Raw genomic sequence first — 24736 nt, forward strand, 5'->3', positions numbered from 1 at the left:
TCTGATTCTCAATATTGTCGGTCTCAGCAGCCGAAGATCGGCCCGCCACAATTGCTGCCGTGTCGAAGACGAGCATTCTACTACTTAAACAACCACCTTAACATTTAAGCCACCTTATATGTATTTTCGTCTCTGATGTGCTTCTGTATGGTTTGAATTTCTTCTAAAATATTTCCCCGTCCCTGCCAGACTAGGAAACCGTCACGTTACTCCCCGATCCGGCTACAGCAACCGTAACTACTACGGGGTGTTCAAAAAGTCTCTCCGCAGTGCCGTATTATTTGTTAGCCGCGCGCGTCGTATGCCGCAGTGAATATACCGAAACGAAACTCAGTGAAATACAAGTTATTAATTTATTGAATATTCATTTTTACTCACAAATTATCACATTAAATGTTGAAAATCTCCCCCCTGTTGTTGAATACACAATTCAATTCGTCTAATCATGTTTCCAAACACAAGCCGTAACATTTCTTCTCTAACAGAAGCAGTGAAAGTGGATATTGCAGTTTTCAGTTCATCGATGGATTTTGGACGGTTTTTATAGACAGTTGCTTTCGCTGCACCCCAGAAGAAAAAGTCAGGTGGTGTTAGGTCAGGCCGGCCGGAGTGACCGAGCGGTTCTAGGCGCTACAGTCTGGAACCGCGCGACCGCTACGATCGCAGGTTCGAATTCTGCTTCGGACATGGATGTGTGTGATGTCCTTAGGTTAGTAAGGTTTAAGTAGTTCTAAGTTCTAGGGGACTGATGACCACAGCAGTTAGGTCCCATAGTGCTCAGAGCCATTTGAAACATTCTTTGTTAGGTCAGGCGATCGTGGAGGCCAAAGTCCCTGTGAAATTATGCGATCACCAAAAACATCAGCAAGCAGTGACATTCAAATGTGAGCTGTATGCGCGGTTGCACCATCTTGTTAAAATAACCGTTCGGTATTTTACCTAACACAAAGTCTCCTATGAATGGGTACAGAACATCACTGCAGTATCGTCTAGAAATTACAATCCAAACTCCTATTTTCACAGAATGAAGTGGTTCCTCACGAATACACAATGGATTTGCGGTACTCCACAAACGAAAATTTTGCGAGTTCATGTACCCGAATATATGAAACCACGCATCATCAGTGAAAAACGTTTGATTTTAACAGTGACAAAAACGAAACAGACGAACAGAGGAAATGAACTTAAACGTTCACGTCAACACGTAACGACACACAGCAACGATACTACTGACGCTGGCTGAGATAAACGAGACAGTGGAATGTTGGGAGAGTCCACTTGAAGGGAAATAACCCAGGCAGGCGAACAATCATAAGGCACGCGCGGCTACCAGTCATACAGCACTGCGGAGACACTTTTTGAACACCCCGTATTTTCCTTCAGTTGACCATTTCGAGATACCCGGTTTCTTTTTTATCGTGAAGGGAGATGGGACTGTAAATTTGGCTTTGCAGCTTGCTGGCTGGTAACTACGATTAATAAACAGCAATCCGCTGCAACGAAAGCACCTAATAATGTTGAAACTACAAAACGCTTCAATTCTGGATAGGAACACTTCCTATTTTACCGAGTTAGCTTTCCCATCTGAAAGATCCCTGAGATACTGACAGTTCATCTTAAGGTCATATTGTGTGCTACTGATAACCGCAAACCATTTCCTGACCATATGCGACACTTGCTCAATCAAGCTATATCAAAACAATACGATCCCATTTCTTGTAACTTCGTTTGTTACAAAGATATGAGCAGCAGTACATCTTTTTACGGATCCGTAACTCAATCGGTTAAATCGGAACTCTTATAGGATTATACAGGGTGTGGTAGATAAGTAATGAGACTCAGTCTAGAAAAACAAATTTATTGATCCAATTTGTACAAAACGTTAATATTCTTCAAAGTACTCGCCTTGGGCGTCGACACAACGTTGCCAGCGCGTTTTCCAAGCTTCATAGGCCCCACTGTAGTCCGTTTGAGTTATCCCAGTTAGTGCCTTCGTGACAGCACGTTGGATGTTCGGAATATCGTCGAAACGATGACCCTTCAGGCATCTTTTGACCTTCGAAAATAGGAAGAAATCAGGAGGACTCAAGTCAGGGCTGTATGGTGGCTGTGGCAAAACTTCACCTCCAATTCGGGTCAAGTAGGAGGTCACGAGGAACGCTGTGTGCGCCGGAGCGTTGTCGTGGTGGAGACGCCAGCGTTGAGCAAGGTCCTGTCGCTTCCGTTTGACGGCTCTGTGCAATCGCTGAAGGACTTCTTTGTAGAATTCGGCATTGGCAGTCTTCCCCTGAGGAACAAACTCTTTGTGAATTAACCCCCGCTTGTCGAAAAACACAATCAGCATTGTCTTGATGCGGGACTTTGACATTCTTGCTTTCTTCGGCCGCGGGGATGCCGGTGTGTGCCACTCCAAGCTCTGGGCTTTCGTCTCCGGGTCGTACTGGAATGTCCACGATTCGTCGCCTGTTACTACGTTGTCTAAAAAGTGGGGATTATTTTCCAAATCATTCAACATCTCACGGCAAACGTCCACTCGTTGTTGCTTTTGTTCGGCGGTGAGCACTCGGGGAACCAATTTTGCGCAAACTTTCCTCATCATCAAAATCTTGCGTAACAATTTGGTGAACCGTAAATTTATTCACGGAGACCTCATTGGCGATCATTTTGAGACTTAAACGACGGTCGGAGTCCAGGAGTTCTTTCACTTTGGCCACCGTTTCATCCACACGACTCGTTGAAGGGCGTCCAGATCGTTCCATGTCGTCAACGGATTCCCTCCCGTTTTTAAATTCATTAAACCACCGGAACACTTGAGCTCTTGATAGGGAGTCTTCTTTGTAGGCCTCCGTAATCATAGCAAAAGTTTCCAAAGCAGTTTCGCCCAAGCGAAAGCAAAATTTGATTGCATACCGCTGTTCTATCGAGCGATCCATCTTCAGCGTTTTCACAAGTGTCACGGGCACACAAACAACGTAGTACGCGAAGCTCGACCCTCACTGCACCAGAGCTCCGACGCGACTGCGAACCGGTTCTATTGTTAGCTCAGATCCCCCACCACGTGACATACAGGTGGAGACCGCCCTGCGAGCGACTGGGGCGCCGCGCGGCGGCCAGTCTCATTACTTATCTACCACACCCTGTATTGTTGTCTGTCTGTCCGACTGTTAAAAACCCTTTTTGTTAGGAGTTGGTAGACCTATCAAGTTGAAATTGATGTCTTGACCCGAAAAAGAAATTTGCACTTACTAATGACAGTGATGTTATCCTGAAAGACTTTCCTCAGGAAATCTCACTGCACCCGGAACTGGTAATGAATGCCTATGTTCGATATATCCATGTCATTCGACTCTTTGATTGTACTTCACCATCGTATGCGCAAAAGTTTCCAAATCTACTGTCTTGTCAATGAACACTGTCCCTCATATCTCTTCTCGACCTTAACATTCATGTCTGAACAACATGGCAGAAAGACACGTTCCAATCAGAGCAAAATGCCTTCTGCGCCACTCTATCGTTCAACATTTTTCTCTAAGTCCTTCTCAATAGCAGGAACCCGATTCTGGAACAACCTCCACTGTCATACAAGAGAACTGAATAACATCTCCAGCTTCAGAAGGCAGTAAATGACATTGAGCCGTGGCGCCATTGAATTAGTAGACTGTTCTGTCTGTGCTACTGGCTCAGGTGTAGTAGCGACTACCCTTCTTGCGGCCCCATTTCCAATATCTATGAGGAAGAGTTGGTATCTGTGGGTTGTGTTCTTAGAAGGTCTTTGCTTGCCGATAGACACACATTAAAAAAAGTTTGCATCATCTCGGTTCCGAGAGTTCCGGAACCTGTACAGAAAATTGGAACAGAGGTCAACATAAACATCATTTCCGCCGTTGCTATTGCTCATGAAAACCACACAATGCATGTTGTACCACCATATAGCGAGACCTTCAGAGGTGGCGGTCGAGATTGCCGTACACACCGGTACCTCTAATATCCAGTAGCACGCCCTCTTGCATCGCTGCGTGCCTGTATTCATCGTGGCATACTATCCACAAGGCACTGTTGGTCCAGATTGTCCCACTCCTCAACGGCGATTCGGCGTAGATCCCTCAGAGTGGTTGGTGGGTCACGTCGTCCATAAACAGCCCTTTACAATCTATTCCAGGCATGTTCGATAGGGTTCCTGTCTGGAGAACATGATGGCCACTGTAGTCGAGCGATGTCGTTATCCTGAAGGAAATCATTCACAAGATGTGCACGATGGGGGCGCGAATTGTCGTCCATGAAGACGAATGCCTCGCCAATATGCTGCCGATATGGTTGCACTATCGGTCGAAGGATGGCATTCACGTATCGTGCAACCGTTACGGCGCCTTCCATGACCATCAGTGGCGTACGTCGGCCCCACATAATGCCACCCCAAAACAGCAGGGAACCTCCACCTTGCTGCACTCGCTGGGCAGTGGTTCAAATTCGTCCAGCCTGACCGGGTTGCCTCCAAACACGTCTCCGACGATTGTCTGGTTGAAGGAATGTGCGACACTCATCGGTGAAGAGAACGTGACGCCAATCCTGAACGGTCAATTCTGCACGTTGTTGGACCCATCTGCACCGCGCTGCATGGTTTCGTGGTTGCAAAGATGGAACTCGCCGTGGACGTTGGGAGTGAAGTTGCGCATCATGCAGCCTATTGCGCACAGTTTGAGTCGTAACACGACGATGTAGCCTATTGCGCACAGTTTGAGTCGTAACACGACGTACTGTGGCTGCACGAAATGCATTATTCAACATGGTGATGCCGGAACAACATCGCTTGTTTACTCCGAGATGCCTGGACATTTCTCTTGTTAAGAGCCCTTTCCTGGCACAAAGTAACAATGCAGAGGCGACCGAACCACGGTATGGTTGAACTACAGACAATACGAGCCGTGTACCTCCTTCCTGGTGGAATGACTGGAACAGATTGGCTGTCGGACCTCCTCCGTCTAATACGCGCTGCTGACGCATTGTTGTTTACATCTTTGGGCGGGTTTAGTGGCATCTCTGAACAGTGAAATGGACTGTCTCACAAGCTGCGACATTGTCGCGAATAAAACACTGACCCGTATATACAATAAGTTTCCTTTAACTTACGTCTATGGTCACAAACTTTTTGTTAACAGATTACCGGTTTCGGTCTATAATGACCATCATCAGATCTGTTTTATAAAAACAAAGTCCTAATGTACTGCAGCCATAGTGGCATCGTCAAATGTTTTGCATTTAACATTTGAAACCGGTAATCTGTTAACAAAAAGTTTGTGGCCATAGACGTAAATTAAAGGAAACTCAAAGGGACTATGTCTGTGATACAATATCCACAGTCAACGTCTATCTTGAGGAGTTCTGGGAACCGAGGTGATGCAAAACTGTTTTTGTTGTGTATATATACAGGGTTTGTTGGCCCTAGGGGGGAGGCACGAAGTTTGGGGATTGGCGGTAGCGTCGCGGCATGAGGTGGTCACGAGGTCCGAGCGGCCGAAGCCACGAGCTGCGCAAGGAGGGCCTGCGCAGAGCGAAGATACCGGAGTACTTCACCGGGATCAAGTAGCAGGCCGATATCCCGTCGGCTGCTTGGCAAAATTCGTGTCGGACGATCGCTCATGGCCTGACTGCCCTCCTCTACCTCGCTTTCATCGGTACCACTCAGTAACCACTGCGAAGTATTGTGGATCATGGAACTGCTTGCTGATAAAGGGGAGTAACATTCTGTAATCCTCATGGTGATTTGTTTCATTGTCTATCTGCCCTCATTATTTTCTGGTTTTTACCCGACCCTCAGAGTTTTACTCGGTCGGCTCTTTGGTCGTAAATATAGGCAGTAGTATTGTACTAAGACACCAGTTGCCGTTTGAAAACTTGTCCCGCTGCTATATTGCCTTTCATTTCCGGTTTGTACCCGACCATTAATGTTATAATCAATCAGCTCTTGGTTGTAAATACATCGGAGCAATTGTACTAAGGCACAGGTTGCCGTTAACAAAAGACGGCCCTTGTGGTTAGAATGAGCTGTTAACTGGTTCAATTCTTTGATTGTAATTGCATTTCTCTGTCATTAGTTATAATCTGAACAACCTGTTGTACTAAGCTGTTCGTTTCCGTGTTTGAAAGACCGGGTCATTAGTGGGGTATTTCAGCTGGATCTTGTGGTTCCGTCGAGTGAGTTCTCTTGTAATAAGTGTTCACAAGAGATGTTTTAAGACGTTCCTTCAGAGCGGTTTTAATAACTGGCAACCAGTTTAACCTTGAAAATATTAACAGCCAACTGTCACCAGGGCATTAGTCAACTGAGAGAAGGGACGGGTTGGGGTCCAGTCGCACCTTGGTTGTCGACTGAAATTAACAGGTTGGTTGCTTTGAAGTAAGCCTTATCATTGTCATATTGTTTGATAATCTGTTTAACCTTCAAGCACAGAGGTACGCAACTTAATCCCGAACCTTGCGACATGCAGCTTCCAAATTCAAGGTTAAGTCGTTTGTTTTGAGTAATTGAATCACCCTTGTCACCAATGGTGCTTATATAGTTTTCATGTGTTGCAGAAGGGCATTTAATAAGACAGACTGTGTCCAGCGCGGCAGCAAACATCGCTGTTTCACCCGATAACGGGCGGGCAACAGGTCCGGCCGTCTTCTAATCATTGTAATATTGTTTGCTGTTTTGCAATACAGCACTACAGGTTTATTTTGCAAAGATTAAAAGCTTATTCAGCTTAAGGTTTAAGGTCAAAAGAACTTTGCAGATTTGTTCATTTTCTTAAAGAAAATTTTGTGATTAAGTGCTTCGATTATCCGTAAAACACAGTTTATATATCGTTAAATAAACAGGCTGTATGAAAAGAAAGTTATATTGGTGGGTTCTCCTTTCCATGTTATCCTTAATTCCAGTAAGTACCACGTATAAGACATATCTGCTAAAGCAACAATAAACATTACAATTGCCCTTGTACGTACCCTTTACCCTTGTGCATCCTTCTTTCCGAACTGATCTTCCTCATTTCCCCGTATTCTTAGGCGATGTAGTCTCCTTACGTTTCCTTTCCCCACAAGTCGCTCTATCAGAAAACATCTTTTTTGTACACCTATCAATTCATCTTTTATCTGCCACATTCATTATGGTTATTATTGTCGTTATTACAGTCACTATTGTTATTATTACTAATATCACTATTAGTGGCAGCAGCTGCAGTAGAAGAAGTACTGAAACTATTAAGTTCGTTAATTCATAGTGAGTATAATTTACTGACACTGCCACTTCCGACACTCAAATCGTTTTAATACTGTTCCTCATATTACAATCGTTCTTTCTTAGGGATATAATGTAAAAAAGATACTGCATGTGAGAAACCCTGGTCCGATGCTAGAAAGGGCCTGATGGCCTTAATCAGATCCGGTGAAATAAATAAACAAATAAGTAAATAAAGTATTAAGGACTATGATCCACTGGCGATGTAAAAAATGGAAAGTTCCAATTCAATGGAATGAAAAGAAATAGTCGTTTGTGTCATATTTTTATAGCGTAAATTCACTCATTAAAATCTATAGATTACTTTCTGTCGACCTAGAATCATGAAATTTGGCAAGAAGTAAGGTTTCACAGTATAAGCAAAGGGGAAAAACGGAAAATTGTTCAAAAAATGGTTCAAATGGCTCTGAGCACTATGGGACTCAACTGCTGTGGTCATAAGTCCCCTAGAACTTAGAACTACTTAAACCTAACTAACCTAAGGACAGCACACAACACCCAGCCATCACGAGGCAGAGAAAATCCCTGACCCCGCCGGGAATCGAACCCGGGAACCCGGAAAATTGTTGATCTGTAATTATATCACATGGAAAATATTTCTCTTTTCATTTGTTATCTGACTTCAACTTAAAATTAAAACATATGCGAAAGTCCTAGAAATCTTGCCAGTATCAGTGTCGATAACAGGTAAAAACCGTCGAGGTTATCGACTGTCAGGCTGGATGAACTGTCGCTATACGTTAGTACGGAACCCTCAGATTCAGAGTCATACCCGCACCTGAACAATATTTTTAAATAGCTTCCAATATGTTTCATTCAGTGAAATAATTCGTCTCCTCAAGACCACTTTGAAAACTATTATAGTGTAGCATTCACGTAAAGATGATGTCATCAAAAACGTAACACAAAATTAACTTTGTCTATCCTGTAGCAACTCACAGTGCAGGAACTCGAGGTTAGGTAACTTGTTCACTTGCTGGAGCTGACATTTAAATAGAAGAAATACACTCTGTTCATTCAGTAAACTGCCTCGCTTTGAAGGTTAATGTGAGTGCGATGTACACTAACGAAGAAAAGGTAGAAATACTACTCATCTATGGAGAATGTAAAAAACTGCCGGCCGCGGTGGTCTAGCGGTTCTAGGCGCTCAGTCCGGAACCGCGCGACTGCTACGGTCGCAGGTTCGAATCCTGCCTCGGGCATGGATGTGTGTGATGTCCTTAGGTTAGTTAGGTTTAAGTAGTTCTAAGTTCTAGGGAACTGATGACCACAGATGTTAAGTCCCATAGTGCTCAGAGCCAATTTTGTAAAAAAACTGTACTACATGTACCGGTACTGTAAACAAGAAAACTTTATTGCAGATTACTGTGTTGCCAACTTTGTAAGTAGGCTGTTTATGTTTTCTTATTGGTAACGCCACGTAGCGCTCTATATGAAAAATCACTGGCTGTGCTGTGTGCAGTCTGTGGGTAGTTTGCATTGTTGTCTGCCATTGTAGTGTTGGGCAGCGGCAGCTGGATGTGAACAGCGCGTAGCGTTGCGCAGTTGGAGGTGAGCCGCCAGCAGTGGCGGATGTGGGGAGAGAGATGGCGGAGTTTGGAAATTTATAAGACTGGATGTCATGATCTGTTATGTATATTATGATTTTGCAACACTATTAAGGTAAATACATTGTTTGTTCTCTACTAAAATCTTTCATTTCCTAACTATGCCTATCAGTAGTTAGTGCCTTCCGTAGTTTGAATCATTTATTTAGCTGGCAGTAGTGGCGCTCGCTGTTTTACAGTAGTTGGAGTAACGAAGGTAAGTGATTTGTGAAAGGTATAGGTTAATGTTTCTCACGGCCATTCTTTTGTAGGAATTTTTGAAAGCCAGGTTGCGTTGCGCTAAAAACATTGTGTGTCAGTTTAAGGACAGTCCTGTATAATTGTTCAAAGGGGACGTTTCATTGTTTATTGCTAGCGCGTAATTATAGAGAGAATTTCCATTGTAGTTGTAGTTTTTCATTGTTGTACAGTAAAACAGTTGTGGCATGCATGTAGATTTGCACCAAGTATTTCGCAGCTGCACTTGCAATTAAGTAGACATTATTTCCATTGCTATGTTATTTTATTTTGCTCTTCAAATTGTGCTTTTCTGTGTTATCATGTGAAATATTGTGACAGTTATGGCGTGTGAAAAACGTAATACTAGGCTCCAAAGTAAACTGAGAAATGACAGTGAAGACGAAAGCAGTGTGTTAGCGCCACAGAGTAATGAATTAACTAATGTTCAAAGTAGTAATTTGGTAATTGCGCATAGTGAAATGGAGTGGGTTGCAAATAATGGTGTACACAGTGAAACAATTAGTGAACAGGGAAGCATTATCGATCGATCGGTCGGCAACAGCTCGCCTCAGGAATCCGAAATGACAGGAAACAATCTTGCAAATACTGTAGATTCAGGTTTTGCGTCCTCACCGTTTTCTCAAATAAGTCAAGACACATTTTCTGCTTCTCAAAATGTGAATGTTGCCGGTGCAAATTCCCTGCCGAAAAGCACTGAGGAACATGTTTCAGACACCAGTGCATTGTTATTACAATTAATGCAAGAAATGGGACAAAAGCTTCAAAAGTTAGACACAGTGGAACAAAATCTTAAAAATGGAACAATACCAGAGACAAACACAGCAACAGTTAGACTCAATGGAACAATACCAGAGACAAACACAGCAACAGTTAGACGCAATGGAACAAAATCTTCACACCACGCTTGAACAAACACGTGAAGATTTAACTATTGAGTTACATAACATTGAATCGAAATGTCAAAAAGTCTGTAATGACGTAAAAACACAAATTTGTGAGCATTTTCAACTTATTTTTTCGCGGCATGAAAATGCATTACAGAATCACGAAGCAGCCATAAAAGAACTGCAAACCATTATTCATGAACATTATGAGACCTTGTGGGCTAAAATTGACCCAGTTGCATCTACCGATTCGGTTACGCAACTTGCAAAAACTCAGGAAAACTTAAAGGACACAGTAGATTCGGTTTTAACACAAATGGACACTCTGAAACTTGGTTCAGAAAAACACACTGAGGAAATGTGTTCACTATCGGAGAAAGTAGCCGAACTTTCGGATCAGGTCACTAACTTATCTACAAAGGTAGATGATGATCTGAATGACACAAGACCCGTAGCCTTCACTGACACAGAAGAGTATGAACAAATTAGAAAATTCAAACAAAATCAAAATCAAATCAATACACAGTACAAAAGAGAAATCCGGGAAGTACAAGATCAGCTGACACAGGTAATACAAGAATTACGTATTTCAGAGGACACTCGCGCCCCAATACGGGAAGAGGGACATAGAAATACGGAACAGCCACAAAATAATAACACAGGGCATTTCGGAAGTTATGAAAGAAATTGGCAATGTGCACCGAATTTTGAGATTGAACCGCCGACACGACGTAACAATGACCGACATGCGACTCGCCGACATGGTGATTTTGCCTATAAGCTGTTCATTACTACACGTAAATTCAAAACGTTTAAGAATTCTGGCAACGACATTCATCCACAAGCGTGGCTCCATCAATTCTCTCATTGTTTTCCTCCCAACTGGTCATTAGAGCATAGATTAGAATTTATGTGTGGCTATTTAGAGAATGAACCAGCTGTAAGAATGCGATCGGTCATTCACGATTGTCACAGTGAAGGAGAATTTTACCATGCCTTCCTCTCAGCCTATTGGTCTCAAGCCACACAAGACCGAGTAAAACATAGCATCATGATGATGAAACACTTTGAACAATCTGAATTTTCCAGTCTTGTCAAATATTTTGAAGACATGTTGCATAAGCATCAATATCTTTCAAACCCATACAGCCCTTCTGAACTCATCCGCATTTGCTTAATCAAATTACCTGAACATTTACGACATATTATTTTGGCAGGACGTTGCAAAGACGACATTGAAGCTTTTCAGGGACTCTTACAAGAATTAGAAATTGACACAGACAGTCGCGGGATGCGAAAACAGGAAAACAATCACTATAGGTCACATCCGTCACAATTCCGTGACGACAGAAACAGTAACCGGACATGACAGGTCTATTCTTACAACGCTAATCGTGACCAAAATAGACACCACCCGTATGACAACCACTGGCAGAGTAACAATAGTTACAGAGAAAGATCACATTTCCGCAGTAATGAATATGACAGAGATTACATTAGAAACAGACAATATGGGAACCAAAACAATTATTATCACGGGAGACAGAATAACTTTAGACGCAACGGTCCAGCGCGCAGTTACGATTCAGGGAGAAATTCTCCACCTCGTGACCGACAAGAAAGAAACTATGGAATCTACCGACATTACGACAGACGATATGATCGTAACGACAGACCTGAATTGCATGAGAACTGGCGAGATTTAAACAGGGCAGGGCCTTCTCGGCAAGGTGAATTTGTAGAAGCTAGGTCTCCTAATCCCAATAACGACGCGCGCCAACAAAGGAATAGACAATGACTCGCACGGCAGGCAGCTGCATGCGCCGGCTGGCTCAGAGAAAAATAACATAGACGCTAACCTTGAGAAAAATTTTAGCATTCCTCACCGACGTATACCGCATGATAATTCCGTTCAAGTTGAACCTCTGCGTACTAGGAAGAGTAAAGGTTTACACCACATTTCACATGTAAAACCGTTTATTGAAAGATAATCTGCTTTTTATCTTTGTCTTTTCCATATAACTTTTCACTTTACATTGCTAGTAGGCTTTGTCAGACTTAAAATCTGTTAATATGCAACAATGTTTGAAGTTAAATATCCAGTCAAGAACCAAGAGAACTTATTTCAACAGAAATTATGAATGCATTGTTATAGTGAACAGACGACACAATGTTGTTATTTGTACATTCTTGCTTGTTAGTTGCATGATTACGTAACGACTATAAGGCTCACATACTTAGAACATTTACCAGTACTGCTAATGAGATTTTAATGCAACATTTTGGTTTACTTGAAATTTGGTGTATCATGAGGTAAGTACATTGGCTTCTGCAGAACTTAGCTTTCGGAGGACGATAACTATGACACTTCCACAGAGATTATCTTACAGCAAGGCGCACATTTAGCGCTACAGGACACGTATTTGAGTGATTACTTTTGTACTTAAATCATTTATTTTTAAAGATATTTGAAGTACAATGATACAAAGGTTTTCCGTGATACATTTCATTCCATTGCTGTAATCTGTAACACCTGAGGGTATAATTACATTAATCCTCAGGGGGGTACACACTTACTTTGTGTACCATGTGTTTGGCAAGCACAAGGAGCCCTAGCTAATATGGTATTTGCTTACACAACTTTACACATCGATACCATATTTCTCTAACACAGAATTACACAGCTATCTGATCATTTAACCGAGAAAGAATTTTTTTTTACTACATCAGTGACAGATATTTACATAATTCACAGTTGGATAACTTCACACTTATGAAATTGTATTTTGTCTGTACTTTGTGAAATGCTCATATTTTTCCGGAACCATTGTGATACTATGAGAGCTTTGAATGATATATTTGATATGGGATCATGATTTCTATAGTACATTTGAGGTGGATGACACTATTTAAATGAGCAGAGAATTTTTTTAGATTTTGAAGTTATTGCAGAAAGCTACGACGTTTTTGAGATTTGACTGAGGTGTTATGATGTTATTTTTACGACGACGATGTGTATTATGCTGCTGAGGTATGTTTATGGTCAATAAGCTGATGCTATATGAGGAATTTGATTATGCTACGTATCTGTTATGATGAAGTATTGAAGTGTCGACGAATATTTATATGTGTAATAAGGTAAGGAGTAATGAATAGTGATTAGGGACTCAGACTTGTGAAAAAGGATGTTGGAAACCAAGAATCGTACTTTAAGAGTTGTGAAATGTGTGTAAATGCGTGAATGTATCGCAATGCCGGCGAAAATTTTTTGGACACTGTTATATTCATAGGATTTTGTTTCTACAGATTTGCAACGCAAATTCTCGAACTGTGAAACTTTTTTATATGAGACTGTCACTGTAGTGCAAACTGCTGTCGTAAATATTTCAGTAAGAAAGGTAAGTGACCTTGACGTAATGCGTTTTGGACGCCCAGCTGAGAGGTAGTCGTCTGACAAAAGAAAGCCATTAGGTGCAAAAAAAAAAAAAAAAAAAAGGAGGCCATTATCCTCGCTATTGACATTTCTTTGTCGAAAGCATCGCAAATACGACACGCTCAAACTTGAAAACATATGATAACACTGTGGTGCTCTTAATATATTATATTTACTGAAAAGTCTAATGAAATGACTAGAAATATTTTATGTCTATACACCTGATTATGACTACTGTCTTTCTAGTTGAGTGATTTTCTGTACTACCTTATGAAGTGCCATATGGCTAATGAATGATGTTTCATGCTGTCCTTGGTACAGATTTGCTCATTTTCTTTAATATCTAGTTTCTAGCTGCACTGCAGCATTGGTTAAAATAAAATTTAATATATGTACTAATATAGTTATTTTATGCCTACAGATCCAGTCAATAAGAAATTTATGATCTACTTCCAAGAAAACTAGGGTACATAAATAGATATTACCCTTCACAGGAATTGCATAAATAATTTCTTTACGATTTGGTAACTTATCTGCTAGTGTAAGTTCTCGTGATGCATCACTCTAGTGTTAAGATGTGACATAGGTATTAGACATGGCCATTTTTAGTGTAATATTTTTTCTGCTTGAGCTATGTCATGTTTAGATATAAGTTTTTGCATTGCTGCTGCTGTTTGCCAGGCATAGTGTTACTGAATTTGACTTTGTGTTACTCTGCTAAGCCAGTTTACTACTGATTTATTTTTCTTGTTTGCTGATCATTGCCTTATATTAGTTGTAATTTATGCTGCTTGCTTCGCCATTTGTATTTTTGATCATTGCTGTTTGTGTTAATTGTTTTGTGCTGCTGCATTGCCTCGTCCTTTAGTTTAGCATCTGAGCTCAGTAGATTTAAGTTAGCTTAAGAGGGGGTAGCCTATAAGAGAATGAGTTGCGATGAATTTGAAGAAATGCACTGAGAGGTTATACGAGAAAAGTACAGAAAGCAGGTATAGATAGGACTTTTTGGAAATAATGAAGAATGAAGGGAGATCTCCGAGAAGTAAAGAAAGTGTTGTTTGCAAAATACTGCAGTACAACAAACCCTGTCCTTTCCTTTTGTGTTATCCCCCTATGTGTTTGTGTACCCTTGTCTATTTGTGTTCGTCCTGTCTTTATGTGGTTAGTTAATAAGATTTATGTTGCAGAATTTTTCTAATACTAAGCTACATTCACTATGATGAGGAATACTGTTATCCTCAAATATAATTTGCATTAATAATATGTTATTTACCTTGTAAATATGCTTAGACATTATTTATTCTGTTTTGTTTTAATGCTCATGTGTGAAGTTGATGTTTTAAAAGTTATTCTGATATTTTATGTATTTACTTATGTCATAATTCCTGTAACACTGATGTATATGTTAGTTCGATTCTTTTGTAAAGCCTGTACTACAAATGTATAATATCTGTATTATTATGTTCTTTAATGATGTATTTTGTACCTTTGTTATTGTATTCTTATGTTATAAAATTGTAATTGACACCAGTTCATCATATTATTAACTTGTAAGTTACATTTCACTGCACACGTTTCTGTTGGTCATAGTATATGGACAATATGTGAGAAGTAGGGACTGTTAGTGTTTGCATGTGTGTTAATAATTCAGCAAGGGACTGGATAACAGCATTGCTGGTTCTAAGGACAATTTCAAAAACTTTGTGAGTGCACAAGTGGTGGTTATGGACTTGCTATATTCTCCGCAAGACTCTTCGATGGTGATTGTGCACCCGCACAGTCGCAACAGATGGTTGCTGGCCGTCTCCACAGGGACTACAGTGGGTCTGAATCTCTGGTGGCGCACCAATACCATTGTTTCTACAAGGACTACAGTGGGTCTGCACCTCTGGTGTCCCACCAGTACCGTGATCTCTAACAAGACTACAGTGGTCTGCTCTGTGATGACCTACCTACCAATATTCTTCAACTTCGACTGACTCTGCTGTGGGTTTGCTCTGTTGTGGCCCACTACTTCTTCAAGACTGCATGGAAATCCACTACTTCTGTGTGCAATTTCTTTTACTAATGAGACTTTGTGAAAAAAAACTGTAATTACTATTATGATGAATGATCAGAACAATCTTTATGGACTGTGAGAAAATTTTAGCTTTTGACCAACATTGTATCAATAAGTGTGTGCATTTGATTTCTTTGTTATTGTAATTACGATTGTGAAAATTTTTTTAAGAAATATGTATTGGCCAGTGCCCAAAACAATTTGTAAAATTTTTTGTGGGGAGCATGGGGGCTATGTAAGTAGGCTGTTTATGTTTTCTTATTGGTAACGCCACGTAGCGCTCTATATGAAAAATCACTGGCTGTGCTGTGTGCAGTCTGTGGGTAGTTTGCATTGTTGTCTGCCATTGTAGTGTTGGGCAGCGGCAGCTGGATGTGAACAGCGTGTAGCGTTGCGCAGTTGGAGGTGAGCCGCCAGCAGTGGTGGATGTGGGGAGAGAGATGGCGGAGTTTGGAAATTTATAAGACTGGATGTCATGATCTGTTATGTATATTATGTTTTTGCAGCACTATTAAGGTAAATACATTGTTTATTCTCTACTAAAATCTTTCATTTCCTAACTATGCCTATCAGTAGTTAGTGCCTTCCGTAGTTTGAATCATTTATTTAGCTGGCAGTAGTGGCGCTCGCTGTTTTACAGTAGTTGGAGTAACGAAGATTTTTGGTGAGGTAAGTGATTTGTGAAAGGTATAGGTTAATGTTTCTCATGGCCATTCTTTTGTAGGAATTTTTGAAAGTCAGATTGCGTTGCGCTAAAAACATTGTGTGTCAGTTTAAGGACAGTCCTGTATAATTGTTCAAAGGGGACGTTTCAGCTTACATTATCAAAACATGAGAACCATTTCTACCTTCTCTTCTTTGGTGTGGATTGTACTCACACTAACTTTCAACTGAAGATATTTGATTGAATAACCAGTGTGCGTTTTCCTTGTTTCCATTTGTTTACTGTCAACTCCAGCACATGGACGAGTTACCTTAACCTGGGTTCCTGCTCTGTGTGTAAGTATACGAGAGTCAAAGTCAACTTTTTTTCATAATGTCATGTTTACGTGAATTGCACTGCTATTCGTATCTCCATGACGAACATATGAGGGTTGGAACTTAAACAGTGGCAACTATTTATTCGCAACCGATGCGATGCAAAAGAGTTACATGTTTGCATCTGTTACTGTCCTTCAAAGTAGTCACCAGCGCTGTGCAGAACCCGTTGCCAGCGATGTGAAAGACGTAGTATACCGTTAGCAGGGCCTGTTCTGTTGATGGTGCGAATGGAACGGTCTACTGCATGTCGAATCTCTGGAACAGTTCTGAAGCGAACGCCACGAAGTGGTTCCTTCATCTTCGGAATCAAATGAAAGTCACAAGGACCTTAAGTCCGGGGAGTATGGTGGATGGTACAGTACTTCCCACGCCCATCGACCGAACAGAGCGCACACAGCTTACGCTGTATGCGCCCGCGCATTGTCGTGCAAAATGAGGGGTGGGTTGAGCAGAAAGTGTCGCCGCTTCTTTCGCAAAGCTGGTAGCAGATGATGCTCCAAAAACGAACAGTAATACTGTGCATTGACGGTCTGCCTTGGAGGAACGTAATGCATTAGGATAACACCATCACAGTCGTACACGAGAATCACCATAACTTTAGACTGCTCTATTCGCACCATCAACAGAACAGGCTCTGCTAACGGCATACTACGCCTTTCTCATCGCTGGCAATGAGTTCTACACAACGCTGGTGACTACTTTGAAGGACAGTTACAGGTGCAAACATGTAAATCTTTTGTACCCGTTGTGAATAAATAGTTGCCACTATCTAAGTTCCAACCCTCGTAGTTGGAAGAAAGACAGTCATGTTGGTTGATGTCCCCCTGGTAGCTAAACTACATTTGCTTAATACTGCTATTTTACTGCTTCTTTACGAAAAATGATTTCGGGTGGTCAAAATAAATGGGAGACTCTGTATAACAAAAACAGGAATGGTGTCAATACTGAACCCTGTGGAACACCAAAAGTAATGTATGAGGGCAGTTCAATAAGTAATGCAACACATTTTTTTTCTGAAACAGGGGTTGTTTTATTCAGCATTGAAATACACAAGGTTATTCCCCAATCTTTTAGCTACACAACACTATTTTTCAACGTAATCTCCATTCAATGCTATGGCCTTACGCCACCTTGAAATGAGGGCCTGTATGCCTGCACGGTACCATTCCACTGGTCGATGTCGGAGCCAACGTCGTACTGCATCAATAACTTCTTCATCATCCGCGTAGTGCCTCCCACGGATTGCGTCCTTCATTGGGCCAAACATATGGAAATCCGACGGTGCGAGATCGGGGCTGTAGGGTGCATGAGGAAGAACAGTCCACTGAAGTTTTGTGAGCTCCTCTCGGGTGCGAAGACTTGTGTGAGGTCTTGCGTTGTCATGAAGAAGGACAAGTTCGTTCAGATTTTTGTGCCTACAAACACGCTGAAGTCGTTTCTTCAATTTCTGAAGAGTAGCACAATACACTTCAGAGTTGATCGTTTGACCATGGGGAAGGACATCGAACAGAATAACCCCTTCAGCGTCCCAGAAGACTGTAACCATGACTTTACCGGCTGAGGGTATGGCTTTAATCTTTTTCTTGGTAGGGGAGTGGGTGTGGCGCCACTCCATTGATTGCCGTTTTGTTTCAGGTTCGAAGTGATGAACCCATGTTTCATCGCCTGTAACAATCTTTGACAAGAAATTGTCACCCTCAGCCACATGACGAGCAAGCAATTCCGCACAGATGGTTCTCCTTTGCTCTTTATGGTGTTCGGTTAGACAACGAGGGACCCAGCGGGAACAAACCTTTGAATATCCCAACTGGTGAACAATTGTGACAGCACTACCAACAGAGATGTCAAGTTGAGCACTGAGTTGTTTGATGGTGATCCGTCGATCATCTCGAACGAGTGTGTTCGCACGCTCCGCCATTGCAGGAGTCACAGCTGTGCACGGCCGGCCCGCACGCGGGAGATCAGACAGTCTTGCTTGACCTTGCGGCGATGATGACACACGCTTTGCCCAACGACTCACCGTGCTTTTGTCCACTACCAGATCACCGTAGACATTCTGCAAGCGCCTATGAATATCTGAGATGCCCTGGTTTTCCGCCAAAAGAAACTCGATCACTGCCGGTTGTTTGCAACGCACATCCGTTACAGAAGCCATTTTAACAGCTCCGTACAGCGCTGCCACCTGTCGGAACTCAATGAAACTATACGAGACGAAGCGGGAATGTTTGAAAATATTCCACAAGAAATTTCCGGTTTTTTCGACCAAAATTGGCCGAGGAAAAAAATGTGTTGCATTACTTATTGAACTGCCCTCGTATATTCATTGAGAAGAAGATGCATTATGAAATCTTGCTACCTTTCAGTTAAAGTGCTTGGTTGAAAAAATAGGAATGGTGCCAATACTGAACCCTGTGGAACACCAAAAGTAATGTATACTCATTGAGAAGAAGATTCATTATGAAATCTTGGTACCTTCAGTTAAAACTCTGGTTGCAAAAACAGGAATGGTGCCAATACTGAACCCTGTGGAACACCAAAAGTAATGTATACTCATTGAGAAGAAGATTCATTATGAAATCTTGCTACCTTTCAGTTAAAATGCTTGGTTGCAATAATCGAGTGTAGGGAGTGGCATTTTCCAGTTTCTGTAATAAAGATCAGCGAGCGAGAAATAATAGTGAAGAATCTGCATGAAAAAGTGAACAAACCGTAAATTGTGAGGTACTGGCCCTCGTTAAACTGGTCATGGAATCCGATGAAGGCGAAGTCGGCGCGCGGCGAGTCCTTGTAGAGCAGGCGCGCCCCGAACAGACGCTGGAGAACGGAGGCCTCGTAGCTGGAGTGGACGACGGCCAGGTGGGCGCCCTCACTGGCGCACGCCCTGCGCGCCCCCTCCCAGTCCAGAGCCTCCGAGTGCAGCTTGTACAGGCTGGCGCCGAAGCGCGCGTAGCCCAGGCGCAGCGCGTGCGACTCCACGGCTGTACTCGCCGCAGGGCCTGTGGGTCAGTTGCAAGCGCTTAAACCAGTCAACTGGTGACGTATGTCCTGTGTAAAGCATCGGGAAACACACTGCACCTAGTGTTGTAAATTTATGAAAGTAATTGACACAGTTTTAAGTAGGAAATGGTACACTCTTTAAAAAATAATAAAATAAAAATAAAAAATTAAAAAAAAACAGTGCACCACGAAGGAATTATCCGAATGGGGCTGGAAACGATGGCTACGACGTACTTATGAAGACAAACAAATTATTACAGTGAAACGTCTCTGTGACGTCGTTTCATAAGACGCTTGTCGAATTCGGTACAACTTATTCACTTAACTACCTGATTTTAGCTCAATTCTTGAACTCTTCCAGAAAGACTGAGCACTCAAATAAGCCCTATTGAATATTATATGTGTGTTTTAATGTTGGGTTTCGGTTTTGTTTTGTGGGAAACGCTGAGTAGGTCATCGTCTGCTGGGAGCAGACGATGTTGCTTCTCGTTCCAAGGAGAGCACAGGATGACCAACGTAGGTTTCCAATATCTGAACAGAGAGGCTTACCCATCTTAGTCGAAGGCTGTTTTTGTGTGTGAGGTTGGTGACGGAGGGCTACCCCTCTGGCAGCTTCCGCTGCACGAGGAGCTAGGTAATCTCGTGAGAAAAAGCAGACTCTTCGGTGAACGCTTGGTGAGTACGGATCGTAGCTCTTAAGGGGGGTTTCAGGTGATAGGAAGCAGGTTGAGATAGGATTTCGTTATGTTTAACTGTTGAAATACTTAAGAACTTCAGCTTAACTGAAGCGTGTGAAGCGAGTTATTTTTCCGAATGTGCCATAATTATATTGCTTTAAATAGGCGATTTTTGGTTTTGAGTTAAAAGTGTGGAAGTTACTTTGTTCATTTTGAACAACGATGATGTAGAATTTCAAACGGTAAAGCTGATTAGGAAAAGCTGGTTAGGATCACTTCAACCGTACGTGAGTGTAATGGTTCAAATGGTTCAAATGGCTCTGAGCACTATGGGACTCAACTTCTGAGGTCATTAGTCCCCTAGAACTTAGAACTAGTTAAACCTAACTAACCTAGGGACATCACAAACATCCATGCCCGAGGCAGGATTCGAACCTGCGACCGTAGCGGTCTTGCAGTTCCAGACTGCAGCGCCTTTAACCGCACGGCCACTTCGGCCGGCTGAGTGTAATACTGTGGCGAAGCGAGTATGATTTTTAATGATTTTAATCTTATATTTTGTGAAAGTTGCTTTTGTCTTTGTGTGTCGATTTTGTGCCACGTGTTTGGTAATCAGTGACCCTTCTGGTCCACCACGGCACCGCAATGGGCTTTATTTTAACAGTTTGCTTGTTTGATGAGCTATAATTTCGGCAAGAATACCTGTTCTTTCGTGCGCTTTCTACAAAGCAGCACAACAGTTTGATTCGGAATGCACCACGCGCTCTAGTTCAGTCGTTTGCAAGCAGCGGACGCAGTTAATATGTTGAATAATTATCGCACAACCTCGTGCATTGATTAAACCTCTGTCCAGAATAGTGGATGCGTAGAATTGTAATGCGAATTTCACTGAGATATTTTTATGGTATGAATGCAAAGGAGATGATAGTATCATTGTCTCCCACCCCCGTTTTCTGTGTTTCTTCTTGCTGTAGTTACATTGTGCTCTGTTACATTCTCACGTAATTCTTACTTAAATACTTCTAGTCAGGCACCAGTTATGTGTAGTTAGGATGGGCAACCAAATACTTAGATACAATAAATAATCTACGTAAACGATAAATTCTGTGGTGTTGACCTTACCCACTTACTCCGATTTCCAATCCTGAATTAATCAAGTTGCTTCATGCACAACATGGAGTGCTATTTATCTGGCTACTTAAAGAAATTTGCATATTTGTAATTAAATTATTAGAGGAATTAAACTAACAATTTTCCAGCCCCGTTTTTTTTCTAAATGGTTAGGAAGGGCTTGGGCTAGTGGCGACCCTGAATTTCTGAATTTTTATCATTATTTGTGTGAGAGAAGCAGCTAGAAATGCAAGATAACGCATATGGCTCGATGAGAACCGTTGTAAAGATAGTAATACGTTACAACAGTTTCAGAAGATTTGGATGATTGGCACATCAATACCGCGTTGGTCCACCTCCGGCTCTTATGCAAGCAGTTATTCGGCTTGCCTTTCATTGGCAAAGTTGTTGGATGTCCTTCTGAGGAATATCGTCCCAAATTCTGTCCAACTGGCACGCTATATCGCCAAAATCCCGAGCTGGTTGGAGAGCCCTGCCTATAACGGTCCAAACGTTCTCAATTGGGGAGAGATCCGGCGATCTTGCTGGCCAAGGAAGGGTAGGCAAGCACGAACACACAAGCTTTCACAAAATGCGTAACATTGTGCTGTCTGTGATATTGTTATTTAGCCTTCTTCCGGTTTCGGTTCTAAACCATCATCAACGGCAGAAAAATTATCACACCTGTATCACTGTCATACGTCCTCTGACATAAATTACCACTAAAACCATAATTGCCAATAACAATAAAAATTGTAACGAGATGAAAACATGATGGCACATGTACATCGCATGCATTGAAGTAATCGCGGCCTGAGGCGCCTTGCCACGGTTCGCGCGGCTTCCCCCCGTCGGAGGTTCGAGTCCTCCCTCGGGCAGGGCATGTGTGTGTGTGTGTGTGTGTGTGTGTGTGTGTGTGTGTGTGTGTGTGTGCGTGTGTTGTCATTAGCGTAAGTTAGTTTAAGTTAGATTAAGTAGTGTGTAAGCCTAGGGACCGATGACCTCGGCGGGTCGGTCCCATAGGAACTTACCACAAATTTCCAAATTTATTGAAGTAATCCAAAGTTTCACCCCTATCTGCTGAGGATATCTTCATTACAGGTTGTAGTTTTTATGAAGGTCCGATTCACTCCCTGGCGCGTTGCTGACTGAAACAAAATTTCGTATTCGCGTGCTCCTGCACAGAGGTGTGACGTCACGTCTTCAGAACTCGTGTGAAACTGACCATTGTCGGTTGCTGTCGCCTGCTGTTGTTAACACCCCTCGGAGGAAACACAGATGGAATATTTTTCCAAATATTTTCCCTAGATAATATCTAATTTTGTGCTAGTAAATATACTGATTTTTGTAACCTAGAAATTTCACCTATGAATGACATTAACATATGTTTTTTATATTTGGTATGCTTTTGTAAACACTTTTTAACATTCTTTGAATTTTTTTGCGAATTATTAGTATACTGGGTCATTGTAAGTAGGGAAACTTTAGGAACAGATGTATGTTTTATATTGGTCAGAGAGTGTGATGGTAGCAACGCTGCTGGGTGTTGCCTTATCACATCAGAGAGTGTCGAGCGTTGGGCACTGTGGATAGAGAGAGAGAGAGAGAGAGAGAGAGAGAGAGAGAGAGAGAGAGAGAGACAGAGAGAGAATACTTGTGCGTGTATCTCATGCAAGACGCAAAGTCGGTCAATGTGAAGTCTGTGAGACATAATGGGAGTGAAGTATGGGGCAGATGATTTAAGCTCCAAATAACATCAAGATCTTGCCCCAAAATCGTCTGCATTTAATCAGAGTATTCTCACACTGGCGGGAACTAACGGAGTATATTCCCAGATGCTGACACCATCGTCTCTACAGTATTGACAGCCTGTAAGATGGTTCACATCAAACTGGTTCAGAACTTTTGTAGAGCTTACCCATTGATTGTCCGCGATAACTGAATAATAACGTTAGTCATGTAAAATTCCCATTTCCCAATTCTGTCATTAACCTCAGTCCTTGTTCACAGGCTAGGATCCTTCATCTTTCCTACTGTAATAGATGACGTTAATCTGTCAAATAAATTTTATATTTCAAAAGTTATACCACTTTTATTTTGTTGACTCCGACTTCGACCAGTAGAGTTGTTCCTTGCCTTCCCAGTAAGGTGGAGTAAGACCGTCACTGAATGGAGTAGTCTATATGTTGAAAAATAATGTTTTGTACCCAAAAGATTGGGGAATAATACGGTGTATTGAAATCCTGAACAAAACCAACCTGATTTCAGGTAAAAAATATGTTGCTTTAGTTATTGAACACCCCTCAGAATTAAACTTAACGCTGCTTGAAGGGCCAGCCCAGTTAGCCGAGCGTCTAACGCATGGCTTTCCGGAGTGGGAAGGCGCGCCTGGTCCCCGGCACGAATCCTCCCGGCGGACTTGTGTCGAGGTCCGGTGAGCCGGCCGGTCTGTGGATGGTTTTTAGGCGGTTTTCGATCTGCCTCGGCGAATGGGGGCTGGTTCCCCTTATTCCACCTCAGCTACACTATGTCGGCGATTGCTGCGCAAACAAGTTCTCCACGCACGCGTACGCCACCATTACTCTATCACGCAAACATAGAGCTACACTTGTCTGGTGTGAGACGTTTCCTGGCGGGTCCACCGGGGGCCGAACCACACAATAACCCTTCGTTTGGTGTGGGGAGGCGGAGGGGTGAAGTGGACTGCGGTAGTCGTCGTGGGGTTGTGGACCACTGCGGCTGTGGCGGGGACGGAGCCTCTCCGTCGTTCCTAGGTCCTAGGTTCACATACAATACAATACAATATGCTACTTGAAAGTATCCGTATCAAAAACAAGTGATCTTAGGTCAGTGAAACTCTGTGGAAACATGTGGACGAGAAATAACGAATAAATCATTGGAAGAAACACATTGTTGTTGTTGTTGTTGTGGTCTTCAGTCCTGAGACTGGTTTGATGCAGCTCTCCATGCTACTCTATCCTGTGCAAGCTTCTTCATCTCCCAGTACCTACTGCAACCTACATCCTTCTGAATCTGCTTAGTGTATTGATCTCTTGGTCTCCCTCTACGATTTTTACCCTCCACGCTACCCTCCAATGCTAAATTTGTGATCCCTTGATGCCTCAAAACATGTCCTACCAACCGATCCGTTCTTCTAGTCAAGTTGTGCCACAAACTTCTCTTCTCCCCAATCCTATTCAATACCTCCTCATTAGTTACGTGATCTACCCACCTTATCTTCAGCATTCTTCTGTAGCACCACATTTCGAAAGCTTCTATTCTATTCTTGTCCAAACTATTTATCGTCCATGTTTCACTCCCATACATGGCTACACTCCATACAAATACTTTCAGAAACGACTTCCTGACACTTAAATCTATACTCGATGTTAACAAATTTCTCTTCTTCAGA

General features: G+C 42.3%; 1 protein-coding gene across 1 annotated transcript in view; it reads right to left on the minus strand.

Annotated features, from left to right (window-relative positions):
* LOC126260717 (hemolymph lipopolysaccharide-binding protein-like) overlaps window positions 1-24736 on the minus strand; it is an 85921-nt gene that overhangs the window by 38888 nt on the left and 22297 nt on the right. The window contains exon 3 of the mRNA XM_049958055.1: window positions 19249-19536. Coding sequence (XP_049814012.1) covers window positions 19249-19536 — 288 coding nt within the window. The remainder of the gene's footprint in view (window positions 1-19248; window positions 19537-24736) is intronic.

Source organism: Schistocerca nitens, chromosome 5 (genome assembly GCF_023898315.1).
Source record: "Schistocerca nitens isolate TAMUIC-IGC-003100 chromosome 5, iqSchNite1.1, whole genome shotgun sequence".
In the NCBI taxonomy this organism is placed as follows: Eukaryota; Metazoa; Arthropoda; class Insecta; order Orthoptera; family Acrididae; genus Schistocerca; species Schistocerca nitens.